The sequence below is a fragment of the Rutilus rutilus genome (assembly GCF_951802725.1).
Source record: "Rutilus rutilus genome assembly, chromosome: 13".
In the NCBI taxonomy this organism is placed as follows: Eukaryota; Metazoa; Chordata; class Actinopteri; order Cypriniformes; family Leuciscidae; genus Rutilus; species Rutilus rutilus.
This window is the reverse complement of record NC_140218.1, coordinates 17,940,021-17,966,761: the sequence shown is the minus strand read 5'-3', so window position 1 is coordinate 17,966,761 and position 26,741 is coordinate 17,940,021. Positions and strand designations below refer to the sequence as shown.

At 37.9% G+C, this 26,741-nt stretch overlaps 3 protein-coding genes across 3 annotated transcripts; 2 read left to right on the top strand and 1 right to left on the bottom strand.

The window, feature by feature from the left end:
• Positions 1 to 287: 287 nt before the first annotated feature.
• On the bottom strand, positions 288 to 6,050 carry ribc1 (RIB43A domain with coiled-coils 1). Its single transcript, XM_084428896.1, has 8 exons — positions 6,010 to 6,050; positions 5,701 to 5,902; positions 5,227 to 5,450; positions 4,745 to 4,859; positions 4,498 to 4,616; positions 2,704 to 2,943; positions 2,446 to 2,612; positions 288 to 1,581 (listed from the first exon to the last, which is right to left on the bottom strand). Exons 2-8 carry the CDS (start codon positions 5,897 to 5,899, stop codon positions 1,500 to 1,502), a joined length of 1,146 nt encoding a protein of 381 aa, XP_084285022.1. The 5' UTR covers positions 5,900 to 5,902; positions 6,010 to 6,050; the 3' UTR covers positions 288 to 1,499.
• A 761-nt stretch (positions 6,051 to 6,811) lies between these two features.
• Positions 6,812 to 19,163, top strand: smc1a (structural maintenance of chromosomes 1A). Its single transcript, XM_084428891.1, has 26 exons — positions 6,812 to 7,248; positions 8,893 to 9,081; positions 9,240 to 9,352; positions 9,456 to 9,659; positions 9,734 to 9,972; positions 11,696 to 11,954; positions 12,035 to 12,175; positions 12,260 to 12,342; positions 12,532 to 12,631; positions 12,725 to 12,832; positions 12,967 to 13,152; positions 13,261 to 13,440; positions 13,536 to 13,682; positions 14,249 to 14,386; positions 14,522 to 14,638; positions 14,732 to 14,838; positions 14,917 to 15,058; positions 15,151 to 15,296; positions 15,441 to 15,594; positions 15,672 to 15,782; positions 15,868 to 16,024; positions 16,782 to 16,936; positions 17,051 to 17,202; positions 17,308 to 17,377; positions 17,480 to 17,590; positions 17,823 to 19,163. Exons 1-26 carry the CDS (start codon positions 7,140 to 7,142, stop codon positions 17,901 to 17,903), a joined length of 3,699 nt encoding a protein of 1,232 aa, XP_084285017.1. The 5' UTR covers positions 6,812 to 7,139; the 3' UTR covers positions 17,904 to 19,163.
• A 238-nt stretch (positions 19,164 to 19,401) lies between these two features.
• srm (spermidine synthase) lies at positions 19,402 to 24,341 on the top strand. The gene is made up of 8 exons (XM_084428339.1): positions 19,402 to 19,644; positions 21,177 to 21,297; positions 21,420 to 21,512; positions 22,113 to 22,266; positions 22,388 to 22,471; positions 22,568 to 22,713; positions 23,062 to 23,184; positions 23,270 to 24,341. The coding sequence occupies exons 1-8, from the start codon at positions 19,514 to 19,516 to the stop codon at positions 23,285 to 23,287; spliced, it is 870 nt and encodes a 289-aa protein (XP_084284465.1). The 5' UTR covers positions 19,402 to 19,513; the 3' UTR covers positions 23,288 to 24,341.
• Positions 24,342 to 26,741: the final 2,400 nt, after the last annotated feature.

Here is a 26,741-nt window from a genome sequence, read left to right as displayed (position 1 = left end):
GGTGGGAATTGTTCCATACCAGTATACCAAATAGCATTTGTTCCCTTTTTTGCTTTTTGGTTCATTTGATTTGACGTTTAATAAACAAATATAGCAGAATATAGCACTGAGAGAATCTATGGCACATCTGGTATTTCTGAAGAGAGGGGCACAGGGAAAAAAAAAAATCTCTTACTTTCCAGATGAATGTAAATATAGCCCACAAGATTGTTTGTTATGACTTTGAAAACTATGTCTTGTTGATTATGTTTTAGGTTTTAAAATTTGTTTTGTAACTTTTTGTAACTTTAAAGTAACTTGTTAGTTGTGATTTGAGTGTGGTAGATAAGTAGTGCATAGTTTTAAAAAAACTAAGAAAAAGTCCTTTGATAAATAAATGTTGCAGGTTCTTAAAAAAAAAGAAAAAAGAAGCTGATTGGATAAAAGAGACGAAAAAAAGCTAATTGAAGCTACCGGCAAAACACGATTGCGCTTATATTTTCCCGAGTGCTGAAGAATGGCAGTATTGTGCGTATCTGATTAGAATCTATTGCTGCAGAGGCGGTGCGAGAGGAAGGACGCAGTCATCTTATTTTGCACACTGCACACACACACACACACACACACTTCCAGGGAGCGATAGAAGCGTGCTGACTCAGATCTTTGAGACCACTGTCTTGTGGCGGGCTTTTGCAGTGATTCCCAGCCTTCTGGGATAGCTGTGGGGGCCAGACTCCACGATCTGTGTTAGCCTCCCTCACAAAAGCTGTACAGACACACTCAGGACAAAAGTCTCTAAGAGATCTATTTTCTTACAGGAGGGGGAAGCGATGCAAATTATATTCAACTCAATATTCAACTGAACTGCTGCTAGACGACTTGTGTATTCTGTCAGTGTCTTGACTGTGTATTGAGCTCGGAGGTGAATCGACTCTCAGATATCCACTATACTGCCCTCTGCTACTGCAAATAAAACTGGGTGGGAGGGCACCATTTAAAGCTTGACTAGCGAACGAACGTTGCCGTTTCTGTTGTTACTTGTCAAATGTACGCATTCAAGCTCATAATGCATCTTAAACTGTAGGCTTAATGCATAAATAAGCTTGACATAATAGTCTCTTATTCCTCTTGTATGTTCTGTTTGTTACTGCATATGATGTGAAAATAAATGAAGGACCAGATGAATGAGGCTGTGGGACTGTATTGGTCACGTTCCCCCGTGGTCTCTGTGGACTGAAGGGGTCAGTAAGGGTGGGCGTTAACTAGAGGACTGGCTTTTGCTATTGTATCTGCATCACCAATCAGCCAGTGCAAGTAAATACTTCTTAAATAAAATCAATGGAATCATCTACAGTTGTTTGTTTGTGTGAAAATACATTACTATATCAAATTTGATGAAGGCAACCGTTATCTATGATATCTATAAAAATCCAATTTATGAATGTCAAACATACGCAGTGCTTTGAAACCCACTACAACTTTATTTCTTGTGCAGGAGAAGGATGGAATGGGACGCTGCTCTATCGAGAGCTTGTGTTGAACTGGGTGAAGTACTGAACTTTGGGACGGTTTGTATACAGCTGCTTGTCCAGGTAGTGTTGACTGAAAAACAAGAACAAAAAAAAAAAAGTTTCTAAACATCCAAGATAGCTACTAGCATTATTATAAAAAAAAAAAATTCGAATTTTCTTAGAATATACATTCACACAAAAAAGTATTTATTATTAGGAACTCACTTTCGGCGTTAGTGTCAAAATTGTACTTTTGTAATGTGACGTACACTGCCGTTCAAAAGTCTAGAGCCATTGTTTTTTGAAAGAAGTCTTTTATGCTCACCAAAGCTGCATTTATTTGATCAAAAAAACTGTAGAAATAAGCAATACAGTGAAATATTATTACAATTTAAAATAAATGTTTCCTATTTAATACTATTCATTGTATTTAAATGATTATATTTCAATAAAAATGGCATTGTATCTATTGTTTTCAATGACACATGATCCTTCAGAAATCATTCTAATTAAGCTATATTATAAATATAAATAATGCTAATTTGGTGCTCAAGAAACATTTCTTATTATTATTAATGTTGAAAACAGTTTAATCTTTTTGTGGAAACCGTGATAGAGTTTTTCAGGATTATTTGATGAATAGAAAGTTCAAAAGAACGGCATTCATTTGAAATAATAATATTTTGTATCCATGTAAAAGTCTAAGTTTGGGCGGAACAAATGCAGGATGGGACTTTTGATAGTCAATTATTTGACTATTACTATAAATAACTTGTGGTCTAGCTGATATCAGCTAAAAATGAAAGGTTTTCCATTTAGATTAAAGAATACAAAAGCACTGGAATAATGTGCACAATTGAATTGTACACCTGGAACATTTTATGTTGACTTTACTACTCTTTTGTTTAATTCTGCTTGTGTCCTGCTGTGTTTTCTTTATGAATGTGGCACTCACTGCGCTTGCTGCTCTCGTGCCAGCTGTTGGTTGTATTTATCGAGCTGAGCTCTCCTCTCTCTCTGCAGCTCCTTGTCTCTTGTCTCCTCTCTCTCCTGCTGTCTGGCCTGCTCTGTCAGATGGTAATCCCAGGCCAGATCTCTCTGCCTCTCCATCTCTCTCAGTCTCTGGTGAAATTGGAAGGAGAGAAAAGAGGATTACTTTTATGATGACTATAAATGGATGCTCGAACGGCACACGTCAGTGCAGGATCTTAACCTCTTTCTCAAGGCACTGTTCGTCTCTCTTTCTGTGGATATCGCTGATCTGCTGTGGGGTCATGCCCTTCCAGCGGTCGGTCAGGACTCGTGGACCCTCTGCAGATGATTCTGTTACTCTCTTCGCAGCCTCTGGTCGCTCTGTCAGGAGGTCAGAGGTCACTGTGTACCGTAGCTCTGCCAGATCCTCTCCCTCTCTCCTCAGTCTCTCTTGTCGCTCCCTCTCCATTCTCTCCTCCGCCTGCAAGGGGAGGTCAGATGTTACCTTGACCTTTCACCTCAAAGATCTATGGTGCCTTTGTGGGTTTTCGAAATGAAAATTCTGTCATGATTTACTCACACACGCGTCATTTCAAACCTGTGTTTGCATATATTGAACTCAATTACACCTAAAGGCACTGATTAACCTTTTTTTTGGAGCTTTACACTCACTATATGCATTTGTAGTATTTTGTGAAATAGCAGTATGAACATTCTTTAATACATCTCCTGTTCCACAGAAGAAAGAAAGTCATGCGCTGTGTCTGAAATCTCATACTTTCTGAGTAGGTACTACATTTGAATTTGAATTTACTTTGCTAGTGTTAAAGTACAGTCTAACATCAATGCGGGTAAAATAACTGAAATTCACTGCCATTCATAAATCCTCTCCCGTGGCATCATGGGATTGTAAAGTGTCTATCGATTGCACACTTCAGCATCTCGGTGGAAGTAGTAGAACTGGGACTTTTATTTTATAATATTTTTAGAATACCATGTATTCAGACATACTATGTTGATGTACTGTTTTTTTGTCTATAATATAATAGGGAAGTATTTGATTTCGGATGCAGCGATGGTTTCAAACGTCACGAGGGTGAGAAAATTAAGACTGAATTTTCTTTTTTGACTAAACTAAATTAATTTAGACTGATAACTGTCACGTTTTTTTTTTTTCTTCTTTTTTTTTTCTATCACATATTTTGGTAATCATCATAAATTAGGTATCATTCGAAAGATTAAACACTCAAATTCATCCTGTGCAAACAGTGTTTGAAACTGGACTTTGTGTTACCACAGAAATGGTACTTTAAAACCTTTTAGTGGGCTCAATCTTTGTTAACTTGTTTTGACATATGGCTTTGATTTTCTAGCAATGTTAGAGTCCAAATAATTTAGTAAAATATACATTTTGTATAAAATAAATGTTTAGTTCAGTATATTTGCTTTACAGTAAACTTAAACGGTTACCATTTAAGGTGCTCTTTTTATAGTGAGATTATATCAAATAAGTACTGAGTGATATGAATTAACAACATGTACTTACTATATAATTAAAGGGATAGTTCACCAAAAAATGTTTGATTCTGTCATCATTTACTCACCCTCAAGTTGTTCCAAACCTGTATGAATTTCTTTGAACACAAAGTAAGATATTTTGAAGAATGTTTGTAACCAAACACCATTGACTTCCATAGTATTTTTTCTCAGTCAATAGTGCCAACTTGAGGGTGAGTAAATGATGACTTTTGGGTGAACTATCCCTTTAAGGTTAGGGTTTGGTTTGTGTTAGTTACTTGTAAGTATGCACAATGTAGTGTTATTACTATAGTAAGTAAATGTAAGATGTGTATGTTACTAGAATGTTTTCATTTAGTAAAAAAATCAAAAATTCATATTCATGTATTCATAATTACAACCATTTATAGTTAGAGCTATGCTCAAAATGGGGATCCCAGTTAACAGGTGAATGTTTTACTAACGTAATAAAAATAAACAAATGATTGTCTTCTTTAGTTTAGTGGTGAGGTAATACCTGATCTTGATTGTAATGACTGAGTTCAATGCGAGCCACTCTTTTGCACTCCTCCTCCAGGGCATTCAGCTGCACTGCCCTGAGGTCTTTTTCCACCAACTCCCTGTCGGTTAGCAGCTCTGCATGCACAAACACAGATACAAACTCAGTGCAACTCTGCTACTAACCACGGTGAAATATACATACAATACCGTCCTTTCTATTTTAACATTACAGGGCTAAAGGGGATATTATAATATCTGTTTACCTCTGTTTTTCTTTTCCCTTTCTTGTTTCTCTCTCTCCTCCTTTTGAGCTCTCAAGTTTCTCTCGTTCATCTCCATCTCAGCTCTCTTCTTTTCATTCTCATTAATCCCTTCTCCCTAACCGAATGTGCATAAACATATTTATAGAATATGAATAGTGGTGTCCACAGTGACGTGCTATATTTCAGATAAAACTTCTTTTTTTTCTGTTATAAAATTAAGTTTTTAAAACTGTTTTAATTGAGAGTATACATTGTACATTAGAATTGTATTTTGTCACACCATAGGACTATTTAAATGAGCTACAAAAAGCTAACAGGTGCATAACAATGAAAACCTAAAATACATGCAGAAGTTTACAAATAAATATTTCCCTTACACATTCAAAATCAAATATAAATTATAACCTAAAATGCTGATGGAAAAGTTCAAGGTCATGTCATGTGACCTTGATGGAACAGTATCCTATAAAGTCGTTGCTCACCAAAAACACTTGCATACTGGCGGGTCCCAGTGCTGAGCCTGAGACAGAAATACCGGCATCTGGCGCCTCCTGTCGGTCATAATTGATATCTGCATCTCGACTGTCCTCAGCACGTTGATGGATAGCTCGAAACTGTATCATGTCCTGCGCCAGCTCTCTTCGCAACTCATCCTCCTCTTTTTTCTGTTGCAGTGCCATGTCATCCAGGGATAAGCGCAACAGATCTAAATAACAAAGAACTGATCATTTCTGCATATCACAGACTATTATCTGACTGTGGTTGATTCATTGTGGGGAAAATGGAAGCAGGAGAAGCACTCTCTAGGCGAAAGTATATGTATGTGTATATATATATATATATATATATATATATATAGCCTATATATAAATTGCTTAATACTTAAACTTTAAAGCCTGTTTTGGAACGGTACAGAAGTAGTGAGAGACAAACAACCTGCACAAGTTGTGTCTCACCATGAGCCATGTCTCGCTGCTTCTCCATCTCCAGTCGTTCCCGTTTGTCGTCCTGCTGTTTGTGGAGCGCGCGCAGGTCCACGCCGATCACGCGGCTTCTGCTGTTGAATATTCGGCTCTTGCGCTCAGCCTCTGCGGCCCGACGCCGCTCCACCGCCCGCTGCTCTGACTCATCCACCGGTAAATCAACCTTGTACATGTTCTGTCGTTTACAAGCACAATTTTAGATTCAAAATCAAACTTCATTGTTTTTTATCATTTTATTTTATTTTATCATGAATAGATAGAGATGAAGCCATAAAACTTTACGGGTTAATATCTGTTGTTGGGTTCGAAGAACGGCAGAGTGTCGGCTCTCCTGTTGTGTTGGAAGCGCAGTTTGGCGTTGCTATGGTAACTGCTGCACGGTCTGTGGCGCGCCTTCAGTAATGGGATATGTTTGACAGACATATATTATTCATGTTAATTTATGTTTCCAATTCAGGGTTATTACTTAACTAAACTAAAACCATTAAAAGTTATTTAACTGAAATAAAACATTAAAGAAAATGTACTTGCCAAGGCAGCATTTCTCATTTCCATTATGAAAATATGAATTGAATTTAGCTTTATGTACTAAACTAACTAAACTAAAACTGAAATGAAAATTAAGTAATGCCTATTTAAATAATAATAAAATACAAAACAAAATTACTAAAACTTTAAAATCAAATAAAAAAAGCTAATTAAAAAACATTTAAAATAAAAATAATAGTATCTCAGTGATACTAAAATAACACTGATTCAAACATTTAAAATATATATATATAAATATATATATTTAAATTTAAAGACTATTTAAAGACAGCTGCTTTTACTGAAACACTATATATATATATATATATATATATATATATATATATAGTGTAACCAGGCAAATATTTGGTGCTGGAGCGAGTTTCAGTAAAAGCAGCTGTCTTTAAATAGTTTTATTTCAGCTATGAGTAGCTCATAGGTAAGTTTATATTGTAACATTATTTAATATTCAGGACAAATCATTGAACAGAGGATGGATTTATACCGGCTGGAAACGTGCAGATATGCAAAATAGTAAAAAATAAAAATAAAAAAAAACATTTAAAACCATTTTTCTTTGTTTACACTGCAAATGTTTGCTGTTTTCCAGCTGTAGGGCTTTTATTTTGCCTGCATTCTGCTCTAGACAGGGGGCGTGTACACGTCTGGACCTTCATTTCAGTGCATGTTAAGATGATCTTTTATCAGATTGTTACAGTTTCAGACGTTCAACCTCTGGAAAACGATATGTAACATATCTAGTTGCCAGCTCGTTTTAAATCCGCTTGGCTCCAGTCAAACAACGTCCGGAGAAGAAGCGCATCGCCACTGAGACTCTACAGAGCATCATTCTGACACGCCTCTCCGGAGAGAAATCTGTCAGCATGGGATATTTAAAGCTGATCGAGATCGAAAATTTCAAATCTTACAAAGGACGCCAAATAATCGGACCGTTTCACAAATTTACAGCAATAATTGGACCAAATGGATCTGGTAAGTGTTCTCTCTGGTGCTGATGCAGTTAACGCACACTGCAGTTAATACACTGCATTAACGTAGTCGCTATGGTATATTATTAACATTTAAATGCATTACATTTGGGTGTTTTTGGGTGCCAAATTTATGTCCCAGTGGTTGATTTTTATATACAAAAAAAAGTATGTGTTTTTTTCTTTTCGTAGGTCATATTAAAACTGTCTTAGAAACTTTTTTCATAATTTATAATTTCAGCAATCATCATTTATTTATTTATTATTTATTATTACATCATTAAGCTGTTTGTAATATTCATTCATATCATATGCTTAAAATCATTAAAAATGTTATATAATTAAATATATTGTAAAAAAAAAAATGTGTAGCCTATTTGTTTACCAAATAGACTTAAAGTCTCAGTGAAGACATTTAATGTGTAGGTATAAAAAACAAAGACTTCATTATTTATTTTTGCTACTATATTCTATTCTATTTTTGATACTATATATTCATATTTTAAGTTATTCATAATATTAATTTATGTGGTTTAAAAAGAAGAAGTAAAAGTCAGTTAACATTATTGTCCATCAATTTATTCCAAAACTGTGTGTATTTGTTCACCAAGAAGACAAATGTCCTAGTCTAGATATAAACCATGTTAGGTGTGTGGAAACAAATAGAGAAACCATGTCTTCATCATTCATTTTTGCTGCTAATTTTCAAATATTAATAATATACATTCATATTATGTTTGGAATTAATATTATTATTATGACAATAAAAAATAAAAAAATACTGTTGTCCCTCAATTTTTTCAAAATGTTATGTACTTGTTTACCAACGAGACTAAAGTCTCAGTGAAAGTATAAGATGTGTGATGTCTGGGGAAAATAAAATAAAATAAATAACAGGAAAAATTCAAGGTAAATATATGAGCAGAATATTGTGCATCATTTCCAATCAAATTTAAATTTGGTCAAATTATTAAGAAAAAAAAACATTTATTATTATTTCTTTTTTTAATCATGTGCCAGCAACATGTGAGAAGTGATGGTTTAGTGCCGAATTTTAAAGATGGTCCTCACTGCAGAACACGAAATCCAGGGGGAGGAGTTGGATCTGGATTTACCTCCACCTTACATTTACCTAAACCTACCCATCTCCACCCCCGATCCCTAAACCCACCCCTAAACCTATCCATCTCCACCCCCTGATCCCTAAACCCACCCCTAAACCTACCAATCTCCACCCCTTAGATCTGGATCCAACTCCACCCCCCTGGATCTCGTGTACTGCAGTGAGGTGCTACTGAAATTTTGTGACCTTAGTAGGAGCTGTATTGAGCTAATCCGACCTACTCCTAATCCCAATCCTAATCCTAACCCTACCGTCACTGCAGCGCTTACTAGGGTCACAGAATTCGATGGGTCACATAATTCGGCACTACACCGGTGCGCAAGAAAAAGTGAGGGTACGCCACAGATTAAAATATACAGTAGAACTGCCAGTACTATATACCGGTGTGTACCAGCCCACTTCGAGCACCGTTTAGGATACATAACTTGTTAGCTATGAAATTAGCTTTAGCCAGACACGAGAGTCTTGTTTAAAATGTCAAATAATAAAACATGCCACCAACTCAATACCCCAAATCACTTCTAGGGAAGTCAAACCTGATGGACGCCATCAGTTTTGTATTAGCAGAGAAGACCAGTAACCTGCGCGTTAAAACACTGAAGGATCTCATCCATGGAGCACCAGTAGGAAAACCAGCAGCCAACCGTGCTTTCGTGAGCATGGTCTACTGCGAGGACAATGGAGATGAATGCACTTTCACACGGGTCATCATTGGTAAATGTTAAAAATAAAGCTACTAAATTACTGAAAGTCCTGAAACTTGTTACAACTTCATGATAGTAAGTGAACCCCAAAAACTACAGTAAAAAATCTTTACGGTATTTATTTTTCTGCATTATTTCCTAGTGAGATTAACTATTTTTATGTTACAGGTTCCTCCTCAGAGTACCGAATCAACAATAAGGTGGTCGGGCTTTCAGACTACAGTGAGGAACTGGAGAAACTGGGTATCCTTATTAAGGCCAGAAATTTTCTTGTGTTTCAGGTATACATGCACATGACCTGCTTTTTTCAGAATTATAGAAAATATAAGATAGCCTGATTAAGATATAATAGATTTTGTCTGTCTTTGTGTTTTTGTTGTGCAGGGTGCAGTGGAGTCAATAGCCATGAAGAATCCTAAAGAGAGGACGGCTTTGTTTGAGGAGATCTCCCGCTCTGGTGAGCTGGCCCAGGAATATGACCGCAGAAAGAAAGAGATGGTGAAAGCAGAAGAAGACACACAGTTCAACTATCACCGTAAGAAGAACATCGCAGCAGAGCGCAAAGAGGCCAAACAGGAAAAAGAGGAGGTAAACTTACTGCGCCACAAGTCTGCAGTGACACCATTAATGCACTGTTGTTTAAAGCTCTGCTCTCTGTTCAGGCTGAGAGGTACCAGAGACTGAAAGATGAAGTGGTCAGGGCTCATGTTCAGCTACAGCTCTTTAAACTCTACCATAACGAGGAGGAGATCGAGAAGCTGAACCGAGAGTTGTCCCAGCGCAACCGGGAGATTGAGAAGGACAGGAAGAAGATGGATCATGTGGAGGAAGAGCTCAAGGAAAAGAAGAAAGAGTTGGGAAGAATGATGAGAGATCAGCAGAATGTGGAGAAGGAGATAAAGTGAGTGATAGGTTAATATATATATAGTACTGTGCAAAAGTCTTTGGTATACGTTAGTATTTTCACCTATAAAAAAGTTTTTTAAGCCAGTTATTTATATCTTTTGCTGAAGTGTGTCAGTAGGAAATATCAGTTTACATTTACAAATGCAATAATCTGACACCAGCCAGTATGATCCACACGGAGATCTGATCTTACCATATAGTATTATATATATATATATAGTATATATAGTATCTACAGTTGTGGCCAAAAGTGATGTTTTTGTTTTTAATGACCCTACAAGTTCGATTAAACAATCAAATTATGAAGAGTATGTTATATTGGGAAGAACAAAACACCATCTAACAAAATTATTATATATATACACTCACCTAAAGGATTATTAGGAACACCATACTAATACTGTGTTTGACCCCCTTTCGCCTTCAGAACTGCCTTAATTCTACGTGGCATTGATTCAACAAGGTGCTGAAAGCATTCTTTAGAAATGTTGGCCCATATTGATAGGATAGCATCTTGCAGTTGATGGAGATTTGTGGGATGCACATCCAGGGCACGAAGCTCCCGTTCCACCACATCCCAAAGATGCTCTATTGGGTTGAGATCTGGTGACTGTGGGGGCCATTTTAGTACAGTGAACTCATTGTCATGTTCAAGAAACCAATTTGAAATGATTCGAGCTTTGTGACATAGTGCATTATCCTGCTGGAAGTAGCCATCAGAGGATGGGTACATGGTGGTCATAAAGGGATGGACATGGTCAGAAACAATGCTCAGGTAGGCCGTGGCATTTAAACGATGCCCAATTGGCACTAAGGGGCCTAAAGTGTGCCAAGAAAACATCCCCCACACCATTACACCACCACCACCAGCCTGCACAGTGGTAACAAGGCATGATGGATCCATGTTCTCATTCTGTTTACGCCAAATTCTGACTCTACCATCTGAATGTCTCAACAGAAATCGAGACTCATCAGACCAGGCAACATTTTTCCAGTCTTCAACTGTCCAATTTTGGTGAGCTCGTGCAAATTGTAGCCTCTTTTTCCTATTTGTAGTGGAGATGAGTGGTACCCGGTGGGGTCTTCTGCTGTAGTAGCCCATTCGCCTCAAGGTTGTGCGTGTTGTGGCTTCACAAATGCTTTGCTGCATACCTCGGTTGTAACGAGTGGTTATTTCAGTCAAAGTTGCTCTTCTATCAGCTTGAATCAGTCGGCCCATTCTCCTCTGACCTCTAGCATCAACAAGGCATTTTCGCCCACAGGACTGCCGCATACTGGATGTTTTTCCCTTTTCACACCATTCTTTGTAAACCCTAGAAATGGTTGTGAGTGAAAATCCCAGTAACTGAGCAGATTGTGAAATACTCAGACCAGCCCGTCTGGCACCAACAACCATGCCACGCTCAAAATTGCTTAAATCACCTTTCTTTCCCATTCTGACATTCAGTTTGGAGTTCAGGAGGTTGTCTTGACCAGGACCACACCCCTAAATGCATTGAAGCAACTGCCATGTGATTGGTTGATTAGATAATTGCATTAATGAGAAATTGAACAGGTGTTCCTAATAATCCTTTAGGTGAGTGTATATACATACATACATACATACATACATATATATACCCCACTAAAAAATGTAAGTATTATAGTTATGATAGGCTAAATACTCTATAACTCTTGGTCATAGTTTGCTAAAGAAGTACTTCTCTAACCTCCTCTAGAGAGAAAGATGCTGAGCTGAATCAGAAACGGCCACAGTATATCAAAGCCAAGGAGAACACCGCCCATAAAATTAAGAAGCTTGAGGTGGCTCGAAAGTCTTTGCAGAACGCCCAGAAGATGTACAAGAAGCGTAAGGCAGACATAGAGGAACTGGACTGTGAGCAGGGTGCTGTGGAGATGGCAAGACAGGAGTTTGATGAACGGATGGAAGAGGAAGCACAGAGTCAAGGCCAAGATCTGACACTGGAGGAGAACCAGGTTAGCCGAACTCAGGAAATCTGAAAAATTTAACTGTGTATAAATTTCTGTTTCATTTGACACTTTTACTGTTATCTCAGGTGAAGCAGTATCACAGGCTGAAGGAGGAGGCCAGTAAGCGGGCAGCTACCTTGGCACAGGAGCTAGAGAAGTTTAACAGGGACCAAAAGGCCGACCAGGACAGACTGGATCTAGAGGAGAGGAAGAAAATTGAGACAGAGGTACATTGGGAAATGATTATAAACTATTTTCTTTTCTGCCTTTGTGAGACACAGATTTCTTAAATCTCTTCCTTTGGATTAAAGGCCAAAATAAAGCAGAAGATTCGAGAGATCGAGGAAAACCAGAAGCGCATTGAAAAGCTGGAGGACTATATTGCAACTAGCAGGTGTTTCAGAGATAATTTAAAAATGAATAGCGCCAACTCTAAAATCAGAATTTTTTTTAAATAATATATATTTGACATACACCCATTTGTGAAATACTCCATTCCCTGTGTGTGTTTATATATCTATATCTATATATCTATATAACTTGAAACTTGAATTTTGAGCCATCTCTGTGTTTCTCTCACCAGGCAGTCTCTGGATGAACAGAGGCGTATGGAAGAGGAACTGACTGAGGAAGTGGAGCTGGCCAAAAGAAGGATTGATGAGATAAACATGGAGTTAAACCAAGTAATAAAACACACACATTTACTCATACTCTTACAGTAGGTACATAATATCACCAATACTTTGTTTTCATTTCTCTGTTGATTCTGGTCACAGGTGATGGAGCAACTTGGAGATGCTCGTATTGACAGGCAAGAGAACAGCCGTCAGCAGCGCAAAGCTGAAATAATGGAGAGCATTAAACGGCTTTACCCCGGCTCAGTGGTGAGTTGCTGTGTCTATAGACACATTTTCAATTTAAGCTTGAAGCAGAAGCTTGTAAGATGTCCACAAAGAGCTTTCACTGTATTGATTCCGTTATTTGCACTTAAATCCCATTTAAATGTTTGTCCGGACAGTATGGCAGACTGATCGACTTATGCCAGCCCACCCAGAAGAAATACCAGATTGCAGTGACCAAAGTCCTTGGAAAAAACATGGACGCCATCATTGTGGACTCTGAGAAAACCGGCAGAGATTGCATCCAGTACATTAAAGAGCAAAGAGGAGAACCGGAGACCTTTCTGCCTCTCGACTATTTGGAGGTACAGACAGTTTTAAATAAACAATTCATGAGTTGAGGTCTGAATTCTCCACAGTGTTGAGTGGCCAGTGGAATGTGTTTCACTGGACACATGCTTCTGTCCCTCAAGGTGAAACCCACAGATGAGAAACTGAGAGAGCTTCGGGGGGCAAAGCTGGTGATCGACGTGATCCGCTATGAGCCGCCACACATAAAGAAAGCCCTTCAGTATGCCTGCGGGAATGCTTTAGTGTGTGAGAATGTGGAGGACGCTCGCAGGATTGCCTTCGGAGGACCATACCGTCATAAGGTTTAAATATGTAGTATAAGTTGAATATAAAACACATATGAAAGGATATCTTGTTCAAACTATTAATCTTCAATTCTGTCTTAATTCATTTACAGACCGTGGCCTTGGATGGAACTCTCTTCCAAAAGTCAGGTGTGATCTCTGGAGGAGCTAGCGACCTGAAAGCTAAGGCTCGGCGTTGGGACGAGAAGGCTGTGGACAAACTAAAGGAAAAGAAAGAGAAACTAACAGAGGAATTGAAGGTGGCACACAAAAGAGCTTCAGGGAAACTTCATTCACTGCTGGAATGCAGGGCTGTCACGATCATTTAAATTTTATACAAATATTATACCATTTAAAAAATGACAAAAATAGATTAAAATGACAAAATAGTTTTATAAAGATCAAAATATAAAGATTTTACAAATAAATTTGTTTAAAAAAAAGAAAGAAAAACTCATTTTTTGAGTCCTCTTTACTTTGATTTCCATTAACACTGTTGTTTTCTTGAACCCAGTCATGCCCAATATATAATTTGAATATATAAATTCATTATTTATTATAATAATCTATGTAATTTATATAATTTGTATATTAAATTTGAATAAAAATTAAAGACAACATTTTCAGTGTGGTCTCAGACGTGCCGGTTCATGTGAATCATCACAATTAGATTAAAAAAAATCTTGATCAAGTGACAGCAATAATTGCGACAGGCCTATCATAATTCATTCATTTGTGAAATAAAGGCATAAGTATTGTGTGAAAGTAAATTATTATTTTTTTACTTTTTTAACAAGCTGGTTTTATAACAAGCTGGTCTCCTCAGGAACAAATGAAGGCAAAGAGAAAGGAGGCAGAGCTCAGACAGGTTCAGTCTCAGGCACACGGGCTGCAGATGAGACTCAAATACTCTCAGAGTGATCTGGAACAGACCAAAACCCGCCACCTCTCTCTGAACATGCAGGTACACCTGAGCAACAACATCTCAGTCAAGACGTGACATTAAAATATAGAGAATCAGATTTATGTCTTAAAAAAATACAGGGGGTTGTCATTGGTGTTACAACGTGTTTGTCAAAATGTGTGTATGTCCTTGTAGGAAAAATCAAAGTTGGAGAGTGAGCTGGCAAATTTTGGCCCACGAATCAATGACATAAAACGAATCATCCAGTCCCGAGAGAGGGACATTACAGAGTTAAGAGATCGCATGAACCTGGTAAGAGCTCTGGAGAAAATGAAATGCTGTAAAAATTTCAACCAGATCTGTAATAATGCTCTAATATTGATTATTTGTTATGGTCATTTATAGGTGGAGGATGAGGTCTTTGTTGAATTCTGTGAGGAGATTGGTGTGCGAAATATCCGAGAGTTTGAAGAGGAAAAAGTGAAGAGGCAAAATGAGATTGCCAAAAAACGGTAACCCTCTTAAGGACAATGGTTACCAACTCCTCAGTGGACTGTAATGATCTAACTTGTGTTATATGGCAATTCTAGGCTGGAGTTTGAGACACAGAAGACCCGTCTGGCCATCCAGCTTGATTACGAGAAGAACCAGTTGAAGGAGGACCAGGAGAAAGTGATGATGTGGGAACAGACTGTAAAGAAGGATGAGAATGAGATCGAAAGACTTAAAAAGGTGACGGAGAAAAAAGTCTTGACAAGCAAATCAGTCAAATCTTTTAGCATGAAAAACTAAAGAGTAGCTCATGTCATTCCCCACCACCTCAGGAGGAACACAGACATATGAAAATCATCGATGAGACAATGGCACAGCTACAGGACCTGAAGAACCAGCATCTCACTAAGAAGGGAGAGGTCAATGACAAGAACCGAGAGATGGAGGAGATCCGTAAGAAACTAGGGTCTGCCAACAAGTGAGAAATATTCATATTCTCTTAGTTCTGTAGATCTTCTCAAATGTAAAGTTAATAGATTATAATGTATTACATTTAGATTCATGTAAAATAATTTCGTTTGTGCTGGTTACTGTAATATTGATGTAATGTTTGTTGTGTTAGAGAGCTGACGCAGCTGCAGAAGGAAGTAACCGCCATTGAGACCAAACTGGAACAGAAACGCAGCGACAGACACAACTTACTGCAAGCCTGCAAGATGCAGGATATCAAACTACCCCTCAAATCAGGGACAATGGATGACATCAGCCAGGGAGAGGTACAGACAAACACATACTTTTCTCACACATACTGCTTTTTGCAAGCACAGACAAACACACCGATATGTCCACATAGGGAAGCTCGCAAGTTGAGGATTCGATCAGCAGCCCGAAGGCATCAAGTTCCGTGCATGCCAAAGAGGCCCTCATAGAGATTGACTACAGCAACTTAAATGAGGACCTCAAGGTAATTTAAATTGATGAAATATTATGAATTGGTTGTTTGACAAGCAACATGGAACGATCAAAAGCTATGTAAAACCTTTCTAAAGGATTCTCTGTCAGAAGAAGAGATCAAGGCAGAGATGAACACCCTACAGCAGAGGCTGAACGAGCAGCAAAGCATCCTGCAGAGAATCAGCGCTCCCAACATGAAGGCCATGGAGAAACTCGAGAGCGTTAGAGACAAGTTCCAGGAGACCAGTGATGGTGAGCCCAAATCTAGCTAATCTTGACTCTGAGAAATCTGTGACCTGTGACAAAAGTACGTTTTCAGTGGTACTCAACCTTTTTGACTCCAAGACCCCCATTGGCCAAGACATTATTCAAAAGTCCCTCATGTTCAACGGTCCCCTAAGATATATTTGATACTTCTGCTGTAATGACAAAGGTGCTTTTAACCTTATTAATATACAGAAATTAGGAGTGGCAATGTATTGAAATAAAAGAAAGAAAATAATAATTGTATTTAAAAAACTTGTAATTAAAATCCGTAATTACAAAATTTTCAAGAACTGAATGTCCTTCTGCATTCACGCTCTTTATGACCAATTAATTTACATGACACTTCTTTTCCAGTCATTCAGGATTTTTTTTTTTATGATTTTACAGTAAACAGCAATTTATCTGCTATTTGTACCTGATAAAATATTTTTGTGCTTGACATGACTAGAAAAAAAATCCACTTGTTATAGAAATTTCCATGTCTTTTCCAGATCTAGAAATCACACTTTTAAAATTCCCTCATAAACTGTATGCGTGTTTTCCAAGACCATGAGAACCCTGGTTATTAAGTAAAAATGAGTTAAAATAAGAACTAAGATGTCCGTTTAATGTCCGTATCTTGATTTCAAAGCTTATTTAGTCTTCTTTCAAATAATTTTAAACTATCTTGCACCCCACCTGGCCCCTGGTTGAGGACCACTGGTCTAAATAATAACCCATCTACTTTTAATATGCCTTTCAGAGTTTGAAGCTGCTCGAAAAAGAGCCAAGAAAGCCAAACAAGCATTTGAGCAGATCAAGAAAGAGCGGTTTGATCGTTTCAATGCCTGTTTTGAGTCTGTTGCCACCAACATTGATGAGATCTACAAAGCGCTGTCACGTAACAGCAGTGCACAGGTTAATGAAAACACTCTGAACTCTGATCTCACTCTCTCTTTTTTAAGAGATAATCCTACAATGACACAAGCAGGATTTCTAACTTAATTTAAGGGATACTCTATATCCTTTCAGGCATTCCTGGGGCCAGAGAACCCAGAAGAACCATACTTAGATGGAATCAACTACAACTGTGTGGCTCCAGGAAAGAGGTTCAGGCCCATGGACAACCTGTCAGGAGGAGAGAAGACTGTGGCTGCTTTAGCTCTGCTTTTTGCCATTCACAGGTGCCATTTTTGCCATTCACTTTTCTTTTTTTCTTTAAAAGATAACTAGTTTGTTTTGGCTGCCCTTCAGATGAAAAAAAAAAGTGCATTTCCGTTCCCTCATAGCTACAAGCCTGCACCTTTCTTTGTCCTGGATGAGATTGATGCTGCTTTGGATAATACCAACATAGGCAAGGTGTGTGTTTGTTAACTTGTAGGGTGGCCTCTTCCAATGCAAATGCGTGGATGCAACTGAACTGAATGGCATGACATTTGTATTTAACTTCTTAATCTGCAGGTGGCCAACTACATAAAGGACCAGTCAGTCCAGAATTTCCAGGCCATTGTTATCTCTCTCAAAGAGGAGTTCTACACAAAAGCTGACTCCCTCATAGGAGTTTACCCTGAGGTTTGTATTCCAGCAATGGGCTGCATTGTATACATATAAACATTTCAAAAGTAGTTAACGCATACAAGAGTTCCAGTGAAATAAAACCCATCCCAACTTACCATTATATTGTTATTGTACCCCGTGCCTTCAAGATTGCAACTTGATTAACTAAATTGTATTTATTTTTAGTTTATATATTAAGTTGATTTAAAATAATAATAATATATCAAACCTTTTCATTTATTTACAGCAAGGAGATTGTGTCATCAGTAAGGTGCTGACCTTTGATCTTTCCCAGTATCCGGATGCCAATCCCAATCCTAATGATTAGGTTGTGTTGATTTGAATTTGTTGGTAGACAGCTGAGAGATTGATCAAAAGTATCTTTTAAAAACATAATTCTAATCGTTGATGTCTTTTTTTTTTTTTTTATACAGAATGTATAAGTGTTATATTGTCTGCTATATTGTGTTCCAAATCCAAATAGAATGCATGATTGTGCAAGTATTCAGTTGTTCTATGAATATTAGATGTGTATGAACAGCTTTTCATGTTCAGTCAACAGGACAGTCTAGATCAGTGTAATGGCTAATGTTTTGTCTGCACTGTCTCTCAACAGAGAACATATGAGCCGCCTATTGTCAAGTGTGCCTTGTGGATGATCCGTTCATTCAGTACAATGTAATGATCAGTATTTATGAAATGTTTTTTCTTTTTTGTCTTCATGGGAAAATATGTTACGTGTAAACCGTATTCAAACTGAAAATAAGAGCTTGCGTCATGTGCTCATGGCACGTTCCACAAATATGGTACCTTTTTTTTTTGCAGGATTATAGGCATTATCCCCAAAAGTAAGCCCCATAGAAAATAAATAAAAAATAAACCATCTGAAATAAAACTTAGTTTGCCTTTCTGAGGTTGATAATCAAAATTTTCTGAACAGCATCTCCATTCTTCCTATTGAATCCCTTTGGTAAATCATAATTAAAAAACTTAAATTATTCTGAGTCATAATTATGACCCTTTTTAAAGACACAATCATGACTTTTGTCTCATAATTATCACTTAGTATGTCATAATTTCTACTTTTTATCTCATAATTATCACTCTTAGCTAGTCCCAGACTAAAATGCATGTTTGAGCTGTTTTAACTGAAAGCAACTTGCACTGGCATATCTTAGATACGTCACTGCCATTGTTTTGTCTCAAGATGCACTCCAGTAATGTTTTATTTTTCTTAGAGCATGTTCATAAAAGCTACTTAAATGTCCTAATTGAACTAAGACCTAATCCTGGTTTAATCTTAACCCTGTCTGTGAAACCAGGCCAGTTACAGCATGTCATCATTTTGGTTTGTCATAATTTCTACTTAGTATGTCATAATTATGACTTTGCCATAATTCGACTTTTTATCTCGTATTGATTTACCAAAGCATTCCACTTTTTAATATGTAGAAAAATAAATGTGTAAAATAGTTAGAATGTAGCTTCTATGTTTAACAGTTCCAGGGCCTATTTTGTACCCTATTCGTGGAAAGTGCCACAACAGTGGCTAAATGTTATCCTAAATGTTACATGGGACAAAAATAAATACCAGAAAAAGGACACGTTGAACTTGTAATTAAATATACACAAAGCAGAGCACACCTGACGTTTCCACTCACTCAGTATCACACCCATGAAGCTAACACCCATTTTCACGTGGGCTCACCCTCACCACCAGCACAAACCCAAACCTGCTTGCACATATGCCCCGCCCCTATGACTGTTTATGACGTCAACTAGCTAACATTGGTCGCCTCTTATTTCTTATGTTCGGTTGCACTGCAGAGAACGCCCAACGTGTCAGTCGGCGTTGAATATCTCAAGCAACAGTCCTTGCAGTGGACTGGTTTGATCAGATTAAACCCACCGCTGCTCAGATTTAACCCCCCCCCGGCAATGGACAGCATCAAAGACGGGTGGTTTACCGAAACATGCACATTATGGCCAGGCCAAGCGATGAGTCTTCAAGTGGAGGAAGTGCTGTATCATAAAAAATCCAATTTCCAGGACGTGATGGTTTTTAAAAGGTGAGTCCTTGTGCAAAGTGGCTCAATTTAGCATGGTTGCTAACTCCCCGTGTTTTCTGTCAGCGCATACGTGAAGCTATTGGTCACAACTAATGCAGAGAGAGCTGTGAATTCCTAACTTTTCTCGGAGGTGTCAATCCACTCAAAACAGCACGTTGGCTTATGGGTGTCTTGCTGTGTGGCTGCTGCGGCTAGCCGGCTAATTGCATAGCCTGATGTTGGTCTGGCGTGGCAGAGAGTTCAAACTATGAGACCATGATTGGGTTTGTACTTCAACGTATATTTTACGTAAACTGTTAAAATTGCAACAATTACAATTTGTCAGAGCGTTTAAAAATAGACATAATTGTGCCAATAATAATTACCTTTAATAGTGTGGTACATGTACACATTAAGAACTCCATGGCCTTTCTCTGCTGTTTAAACACTTATTCCTGCTGTACTGGTGATATACTCACTGGCTCAAGGCAGTAAACTGTAACTCGAGTCATTCATACTGTTAAAAATGCAGATATAAGGCTGATGTTATAGTTTCTGCCCTGAAAATCAATGAAATTTGCACATGCAAGGTGTTGCCCAGTAAGGTATGTGATGAGAGGCTGTCATCTCAAATGTCACATGCTTGGTTGCAGTGCTTAGTAAAATGCATTGAATGGATCTGTTGTGCTTCTTTCCATCTGTTTGCTATACTTTTTCATTGCTTAATGTATTAAAGGGTTAGTTCACCCAAAAATGAAAATTCTGTCAGTAATTACTCACCCTCATGTTGTTCCAACCCCCGTAAGACCTTCGTTCATCTTCGGAACACAAATTAAGATATTTTTAATTAAATCTATGAGCTGGATCACTCCTCCATAGGCTTCTAAGACGCTATAACTTGCTGGCCCAGAAAATGTATTAAAGACATCGTTAATATAGTCCAAGTGGCTCAATCTTACGTTTATAAAGCGACGAGAATACTTTTTGTGCGCAAAAAAACACAAAAATAACAACTTTATTCCACTATTCATTTCCTTCTCTCTGGGCCTCGAGTTTTTTCACGTATAACTGCGCAGCGCTTCTGTGTGTTGCATCACACACATGACCAGCGTCGGCCAATAGTGAGCCTACGTGTGACGTACAACACAGATGCGCTGCGCAGTTATACTACGTGAAAAAACTCGAGGCCCAGAGAGAAGGAAATGAATAGTGGAATAAAGTCGTTATTTTTGTGAGTTTTTTGCGCACAAAAAGTATTCTAGTCGCTTAATAAACTTAAGATTGAGCCACTGGAGTCACTTGGACTATATTAACGATGTCTTTAATACATTTTCTGGGCCAGCAAGTTATAATGCCTTAGAAGCCTATGGAGGAGTGATCCAGCTCTCAGATTTAATCAAAAATATCTTAATTTGTGTTCCGAAGATGAACGACGGTCTTACGGGGTTGGAACAACATGAGGGTGAGTAATTACTGACAGAATTTTCATTTTTGGGTGAACTAACCCTTTAAGATTATCTTGAATGATTACATGATTGCTTCTCTTTATACAGTAAGACGTATGGAAATGTGCTGGTTTTGGATGGAGTCATCCAATGCACAGAACGAGATGAATTTTCTTATCAAGAAATGATCGCCAATCTACCTCTCTGCTGCCACCCTTGCCCAAGGAAGGTGCGTGCTTTCATTTTTGTGCTTCTTATGAATGTGAATTTGAAGAACTGAAACTAGTTGGGTGTTTAGTTTCTGTATGCTACAGTATTTGGTTTAGTTGTTTTCCTCCTTCCTGTCATCAGGTTCTCATCATTGGTGGAGGAGACGGTGGCGTCCTGAGGGAGGTTGTCAAGCATCCGCTGGTGGAGTCTGTTGTTCAGTGTGAGATTGATGAGGTTTGCATCAAGTTATGTCTTGAACGTCTAAAAAGTGACAGTAAAGACTTTATAAAATGTTACAAAATATTTTTTTCTCTTCATTAGATACCTTTTCTATTCATCAAATCCTGAAAAAATGCATCATGGTTTCCACAACAACATTTAAGCCGCTGTTTTTAGCATTGATGATAATAAGAAATGTTTCTTGAGAATGATTTCTGAAGGATCATGTGACACTGAAGACTGGAGTAATGATGCTGGAAATTCAAATTCAGCTTTGCCATCACAGGAATAAATTACCTTTGGAAACAGAAAATGGTTTTAAATTGTAATATTTCATAGTATTACTGTTTTACTGTATTTTTGATCAAATAAATGCAGCCTTGGTGCATTTAAAAAAAATCTAACATCAGTTTACCATCTATATGTTGAAAACCTTCTCAAGTCTCATTTGTTTTCTTTCATGGCTGTTGTTTACTTTTAATTTTTATATTTACATTTGTTGTATTTTATCTTAATGTATGGCACCTTGTGCTTGTTGTTTCCAGCTATATATATATATGTATATATAATGCTTTAAAATATCTGATTAATTTCATGGATCACATTTATTCCCAGGATGTAATAAATGTCTCCAAGAAGTACCTCCCTGGAATGGCAAAAGGCTTCTTCAGCCCCAAACTCACTCTGCATGTAGGCGACGGCTTTGAATTTATGAAAAAGAATCAGGATGCCTTTGACATCATCATCACAGACTCATCAGACCCTGTCGGTATGCAGCCCACTGTGGCGTTGAAGTTTCTTTTTTGCATTGGTAAATAATGATTTAGCCATTGACTCCCAGACAAAACATGGCGTTCATTTCAGGCTGATCTCATTTTACCCTGTCACAGGTCCGGCTGAAAGCTTGTTCAAAGAGTCTTACTATCAGCTCATGAAAACGGCACTTTGTGAGGGAGGAATTCTTTGTTGTCAAGGTTGACATTATTGTAGCTCTAGAAAAAAAGCTCAAAATAAAGTTTATTAGTGACGCATGTATGGCATGTTTGTAATTTTCTGCTGGAATTTTACAGGAGAGTGTCAGTGGTTGCATTTGGAGCTAATAAAGGAAATGCGGACCTTCTGTAAGACCCTCTTTCCTGTAGTGGACTATGCGTACTGCACCATTCCAACATATCCAAGTGGACAAATCGGCTTCATGCTTTGCAGTAAAAATCCGGTACGGTTTAATAACCGCTTTTGTTTGAAAAGCTTCACAATTCCTTAATTACTTTCACACACGTTGTTGCTATTTATACACCACCATTCAAAAGTTTAAAGGGTTAGTTCACCCAAAAATGAAAATTCTGTCAGTCATCTTCAGAACACAAATTAAGATATTTTTGATAATCTTAAATCTTAAACTAACCCTTTAAGATGACTTTTATTATTTTTTTTCAGCAAAGATGTATTAAATGGACCAAAAATAAAAAGACATTTTATAATGGTACAAAAGATTTCCATTTCAAATAAATGCTGTTCTTTTAATCATTTGAATAATAGTAATTAATTAATTTGTTTATTGCAGAAAACACATTTCCGTGAGCCAATACGAGAACTAACAAGAGATGAGATTGAGAGCATGAGCCTGAAATATTACAATCCTGAAATCCACCGCGCTTCATTCATCCTCCCAGAATTTGCCAGAAAGGTGAGATGCAGCCCATTGTTTTCTATTCCTTTTGCTCTTTACTTTGCATTCTTAAGGAAGGTTAAATGAGCCGTTGTTTACACAGGTGCTAAGTGAAGCGTAAATGGTTTCATGGGTGCCATCTTGTCAACACGCTGCCTTCTGTGAAAGCAGAACCAAACCCTCACCACAGCCGCAGTAGCTCCCCACAGCGCATCCCTCTCCAGCTTCGTTACGGATGGCTACAAGTGCAAATGCCTTCTGTGGGGGACATTCTCCGTTTCTCTGTCCAATTCCATCAGTGCTTCTGTCAAAGTCTTTTGAATTGTTTGGTTTACTTTTACGATTCCACATCCCACATCAAAGCTTTAGAACTATACAAACAGAAAATCGTGCATGTTCTGTGACCGATTGCACAGTACTTTCACGCGAGGACTTTCTCTTACTCGTGTTGAGTAGCGTAAAAAACAGGACAATGTTCCACCAGAGCTTGTTTGGCATTACTCACTCAAAAAAGAACACAGGTATTTTAAATCAACTGCATATCTTCTCTATACACTTCTTAACATGCAGTATAAAGGTTTCATATTATGGGTCAGTTTATCAACACTGAACCATTGTCAAACAAAAGGAAATCCTATTTAGTATTGTAATAATTTCTAAAACTATTACTCTAAAAGTTTTTTTTTTTTCATTTTTAGCCTGTGAAGGTGGACATATGGGTCTCTGGGTGACTGATTTGTGTGTTCTGGCTCTCATGAATAATTCTGATTACATGATGTGGTTTGTGTAGAGCAAATAGATGTTTGGTATGCAGCCTTTTTGAGTGATATGCTATAGAGTATTGCAAACATGCTTATGGTCAATGGACTGTATGATGGAAAGATTTTGAGGTGTCTTTTAACATTAGAAATACTGGACTACATTGAGACGTCTTAATATTGAACATAATTATGAACGTGTGCTTCAGGACAAAATAACGAACAGTGTATATGTTGGATAGCTGAAGATGATCATGTGTCTTAAGGCTAGTTGCATAGGACAAACTATTTTGTACTCTGTCAAGTTTTACTGTGTGGAAGGGTTTATCTGTACTTTTACCATTTTATGTTGTAAATTGTAAGTTGAAATGCGAATTTCATAAATAGTTTTGAAATAATAAAAAGGTGTAATCACAATTTGGTATTGATTTTCTGTTCAGCGAAACGATTAAATGCAGCTGTTTGACTATGGACAAGTGATTGTAAAGTGCCTTTCTAACCACTAGATGGAGTCATTGTTAGTAAATTCAGCCTGCCAACATTCTGCTTTTATTTGATCGCATGGATGAATGGTGTTTCTGAAGGTTATCAGGAGTCACTTTTCAGGTAAATATTTGTGGGCTCTATCTGTGCTCTTTATGTTCAATTGTGCTTAAAACGACCCTTTTGCTTCATCGTCAGTTAAAGCGTCATCATATTGTAAGTAGCCTAAGTTACTCGATTAAAAGTATGTCTTGTTTTACGCAGTTGACTGTCGTTTTTAGGTGGCCTATTACATGTTACTGCCTCACCAGGCTTGCTCCAGTTGTTTTGAGCTTTCATCTTTTGTTCATAATATATTCACTATGCTATAAAATGCATCGCTATGTGCACTTTAGAAAACTATGTGTAGGCTACATTCATTGCATTATGCCTGGTTCAGATTACACGATTTTTTTTGTCTGTTACGATAGTCACTGTGTCAGATTACACGATTTTGACTCCTAAAAATCTTGTCATGTCGTGGACAAGAAACATGTCAGACTACACGTTGTTTTCCGACCAGTCATCGCGAGCCGTCTCACACACTCATTCACTCGCACATATACACGCGCTCACTCACTGGCACACACACATACACACACACACACACACACACTCGCTCGCACATACACGCTCACTTGCACATACACACTCACTCACATACACGCACTCTCTCTCTCACACACACACACACACACTCGCGCACACACTCGCGCACTCACTCACTAGCGAACACACTCTCACTCACTCACTCGCGGTCTCGCGCGCCGTCGTCGTGGAGGACCGTTAAAAAATTAAACATGTCTTTCTGTCATGATGTCGTGAAGCATCGCAGACGCGACGTAGGTTGTCGCCCACTATGACACACTATACGAGATGAAACGATCGAATCTTGCGTCCCGACGCCCGTTGTCGTTTGCGAATCCCCACGACACCCTACGTCAAACGGATCGTCCCAAAATCGGGCTAAAATCGTGTAAACTGAACCAGGCATTATACTGTTTATTACACTGAACTTCAGTGTAATAAACAGTAATGCAACGGACGCAGCAAAACTGTTACACAAACTATGTTAAACTTTTTATTTTAAGAATAAAGCAGTTGTAATCATTGTAAATCACGCTCATTGTAATGTAAAGTTTTTGGCAGATTATTTATTTTATTTATTAGGACTAGCCTGTGAGTATTATGTTTGCCTAAATGAGTGAATATTATGTTTGAGTAAATGATTGGCTCTATGAAGCAGTGTTATTTTAGTATAATTCTGATAAAATGATTGTTTATTTATTAGTTTATTTTATATAGGCCCTAGTTCATAAATTCATTTTTATTTCAGTTTATTTAGCCAGTTAAACTAATTGACTATATAGGCAAACGCCTAGTAGCTGAAATTAAATGTTTCATATTTATTTTATTTCAAGTGACGAAAATGTTTTTCTAATGGTTTAATTCTAGAGTAACCCTGATATGAAGTTGTCAAAACTCCTGCTGAGACAACATGAGGATGTGGGATTGGCATTTTTACTCTGACGCCAGATATGTTTGAAGTTGGTTGGGAAGTGAACGTCAGATGTGTTTTGCATTGGTCAATTGGCATGAATTCTTCAAACGCACTTTATCACAATTCGGCTGGGAGCACCCGCTCATCTCAACACTGTGTTAATCTCTACAGAGCCCCGGGCCCTGAAGTCTGCCCTAATCTGTCTGCTGTGAAAAATGTGCTAAAGCGCGTGTATTAGGGCTTCTAGCTACATGTACTCAGTCAGGGTGTGTGTATGCATATCCAAAGAGGTGTGTGGGTGCCAGGAAAGCTGACCAGAATGTGAACAACAGGACCCAATGACCAAAGCATGCGTTTCATTTTTGCTGCCTAACTAGGCTGCCATTTCTCATTCTGGTTTAATTACAGAAGACAATGTGAATACACACAGACTGCGTAGGCATGCTGCACAGCACTTTTGGTATAGTGCTATCTGCAGAAAAAAAGTCACCGTGAACTGAAAATTGCAGTTTTTCTGTACTCATTATTATTATTATTCTTTCAATTAATGCGACCCCCTCCCCTTGCAACAACATCTTCATATCTCTTCTCTGATGACATGTTCACCAGCGTGAGGGTGGGACAATAATCGCTCCAGCAATGATGAGTTAGCAAACAATTAGCAAAACGACAAAAAAGGAAAGAAAAAAATTTCGATTACCGATGGGCAAAATCAAGTCTTGCCCTAAATTTTTTTTCTTGTTCGAGAAGCGTATCACTCGGATATACGTCACAATAGGGAAGAAAAGATGATC

Coding starts and splice junctions, on each gene's coding strand:
- ribc1 (XM_084428896.1), bottom strand. CDS start 5,899: ATGTACAAGGTTGATTTACCGGTGGATGAGTCAGAGCAGCGGGCGGTG. Junction 5,451..5,700: donor GCAGCGAGACATGGCTCATG/GTGAGACACAAC, acceptor TTTGTTATTTAG/ATCTGTTGCGCTTATCCCTG. Junction 2,944..4,497: donor GTCATTACAATCAAGATCAG/GTATTACCTCAC, acceptor CTCCCCTTGCAG/GCGGAGGAGAGAATGGAGAG.
- smc1a (XM_084428891.1), top strand. CDS start 7,140: ATGGGATATTTAAAGCTGATCGAGATCGAAAATTTCAAATCTTACAAA. Junction 12,632..12,724: donor TAAACATGGAGTTAAACCAA/GTAATAAAACAC, acceptor TTCTGGTCACAG/GTGATGGAGCAACTTGGAGA. Junction 13,153..13,260: donor TGCCTCTCGACTATTTGGAG/GTACAGACAGTT, acceptor CTGTCCCTCAAG/GTGAAACCCACAGATGAGAA.
- srm (XM_084428339.1), top strand. CDS start 19,514: ATGGACAGCATCAAAGACGGGTGGTTTACCGAAACATGCACATTATGG. Junction 22,267..22,387: donor AGACTCATCAGACCCTGTCG/GTATGCAGCCCA, acceptor ACCCTGTCACAG/GTCCGGCTGAAAGCTTGTTC. Junction 22,714..23,061: donor TGCTTTGCAGTAAAAATCCG/GTACGGTTTAAT, acceptor TGTTTATTGCAG/AAAACACATTTCCGTGAGCC.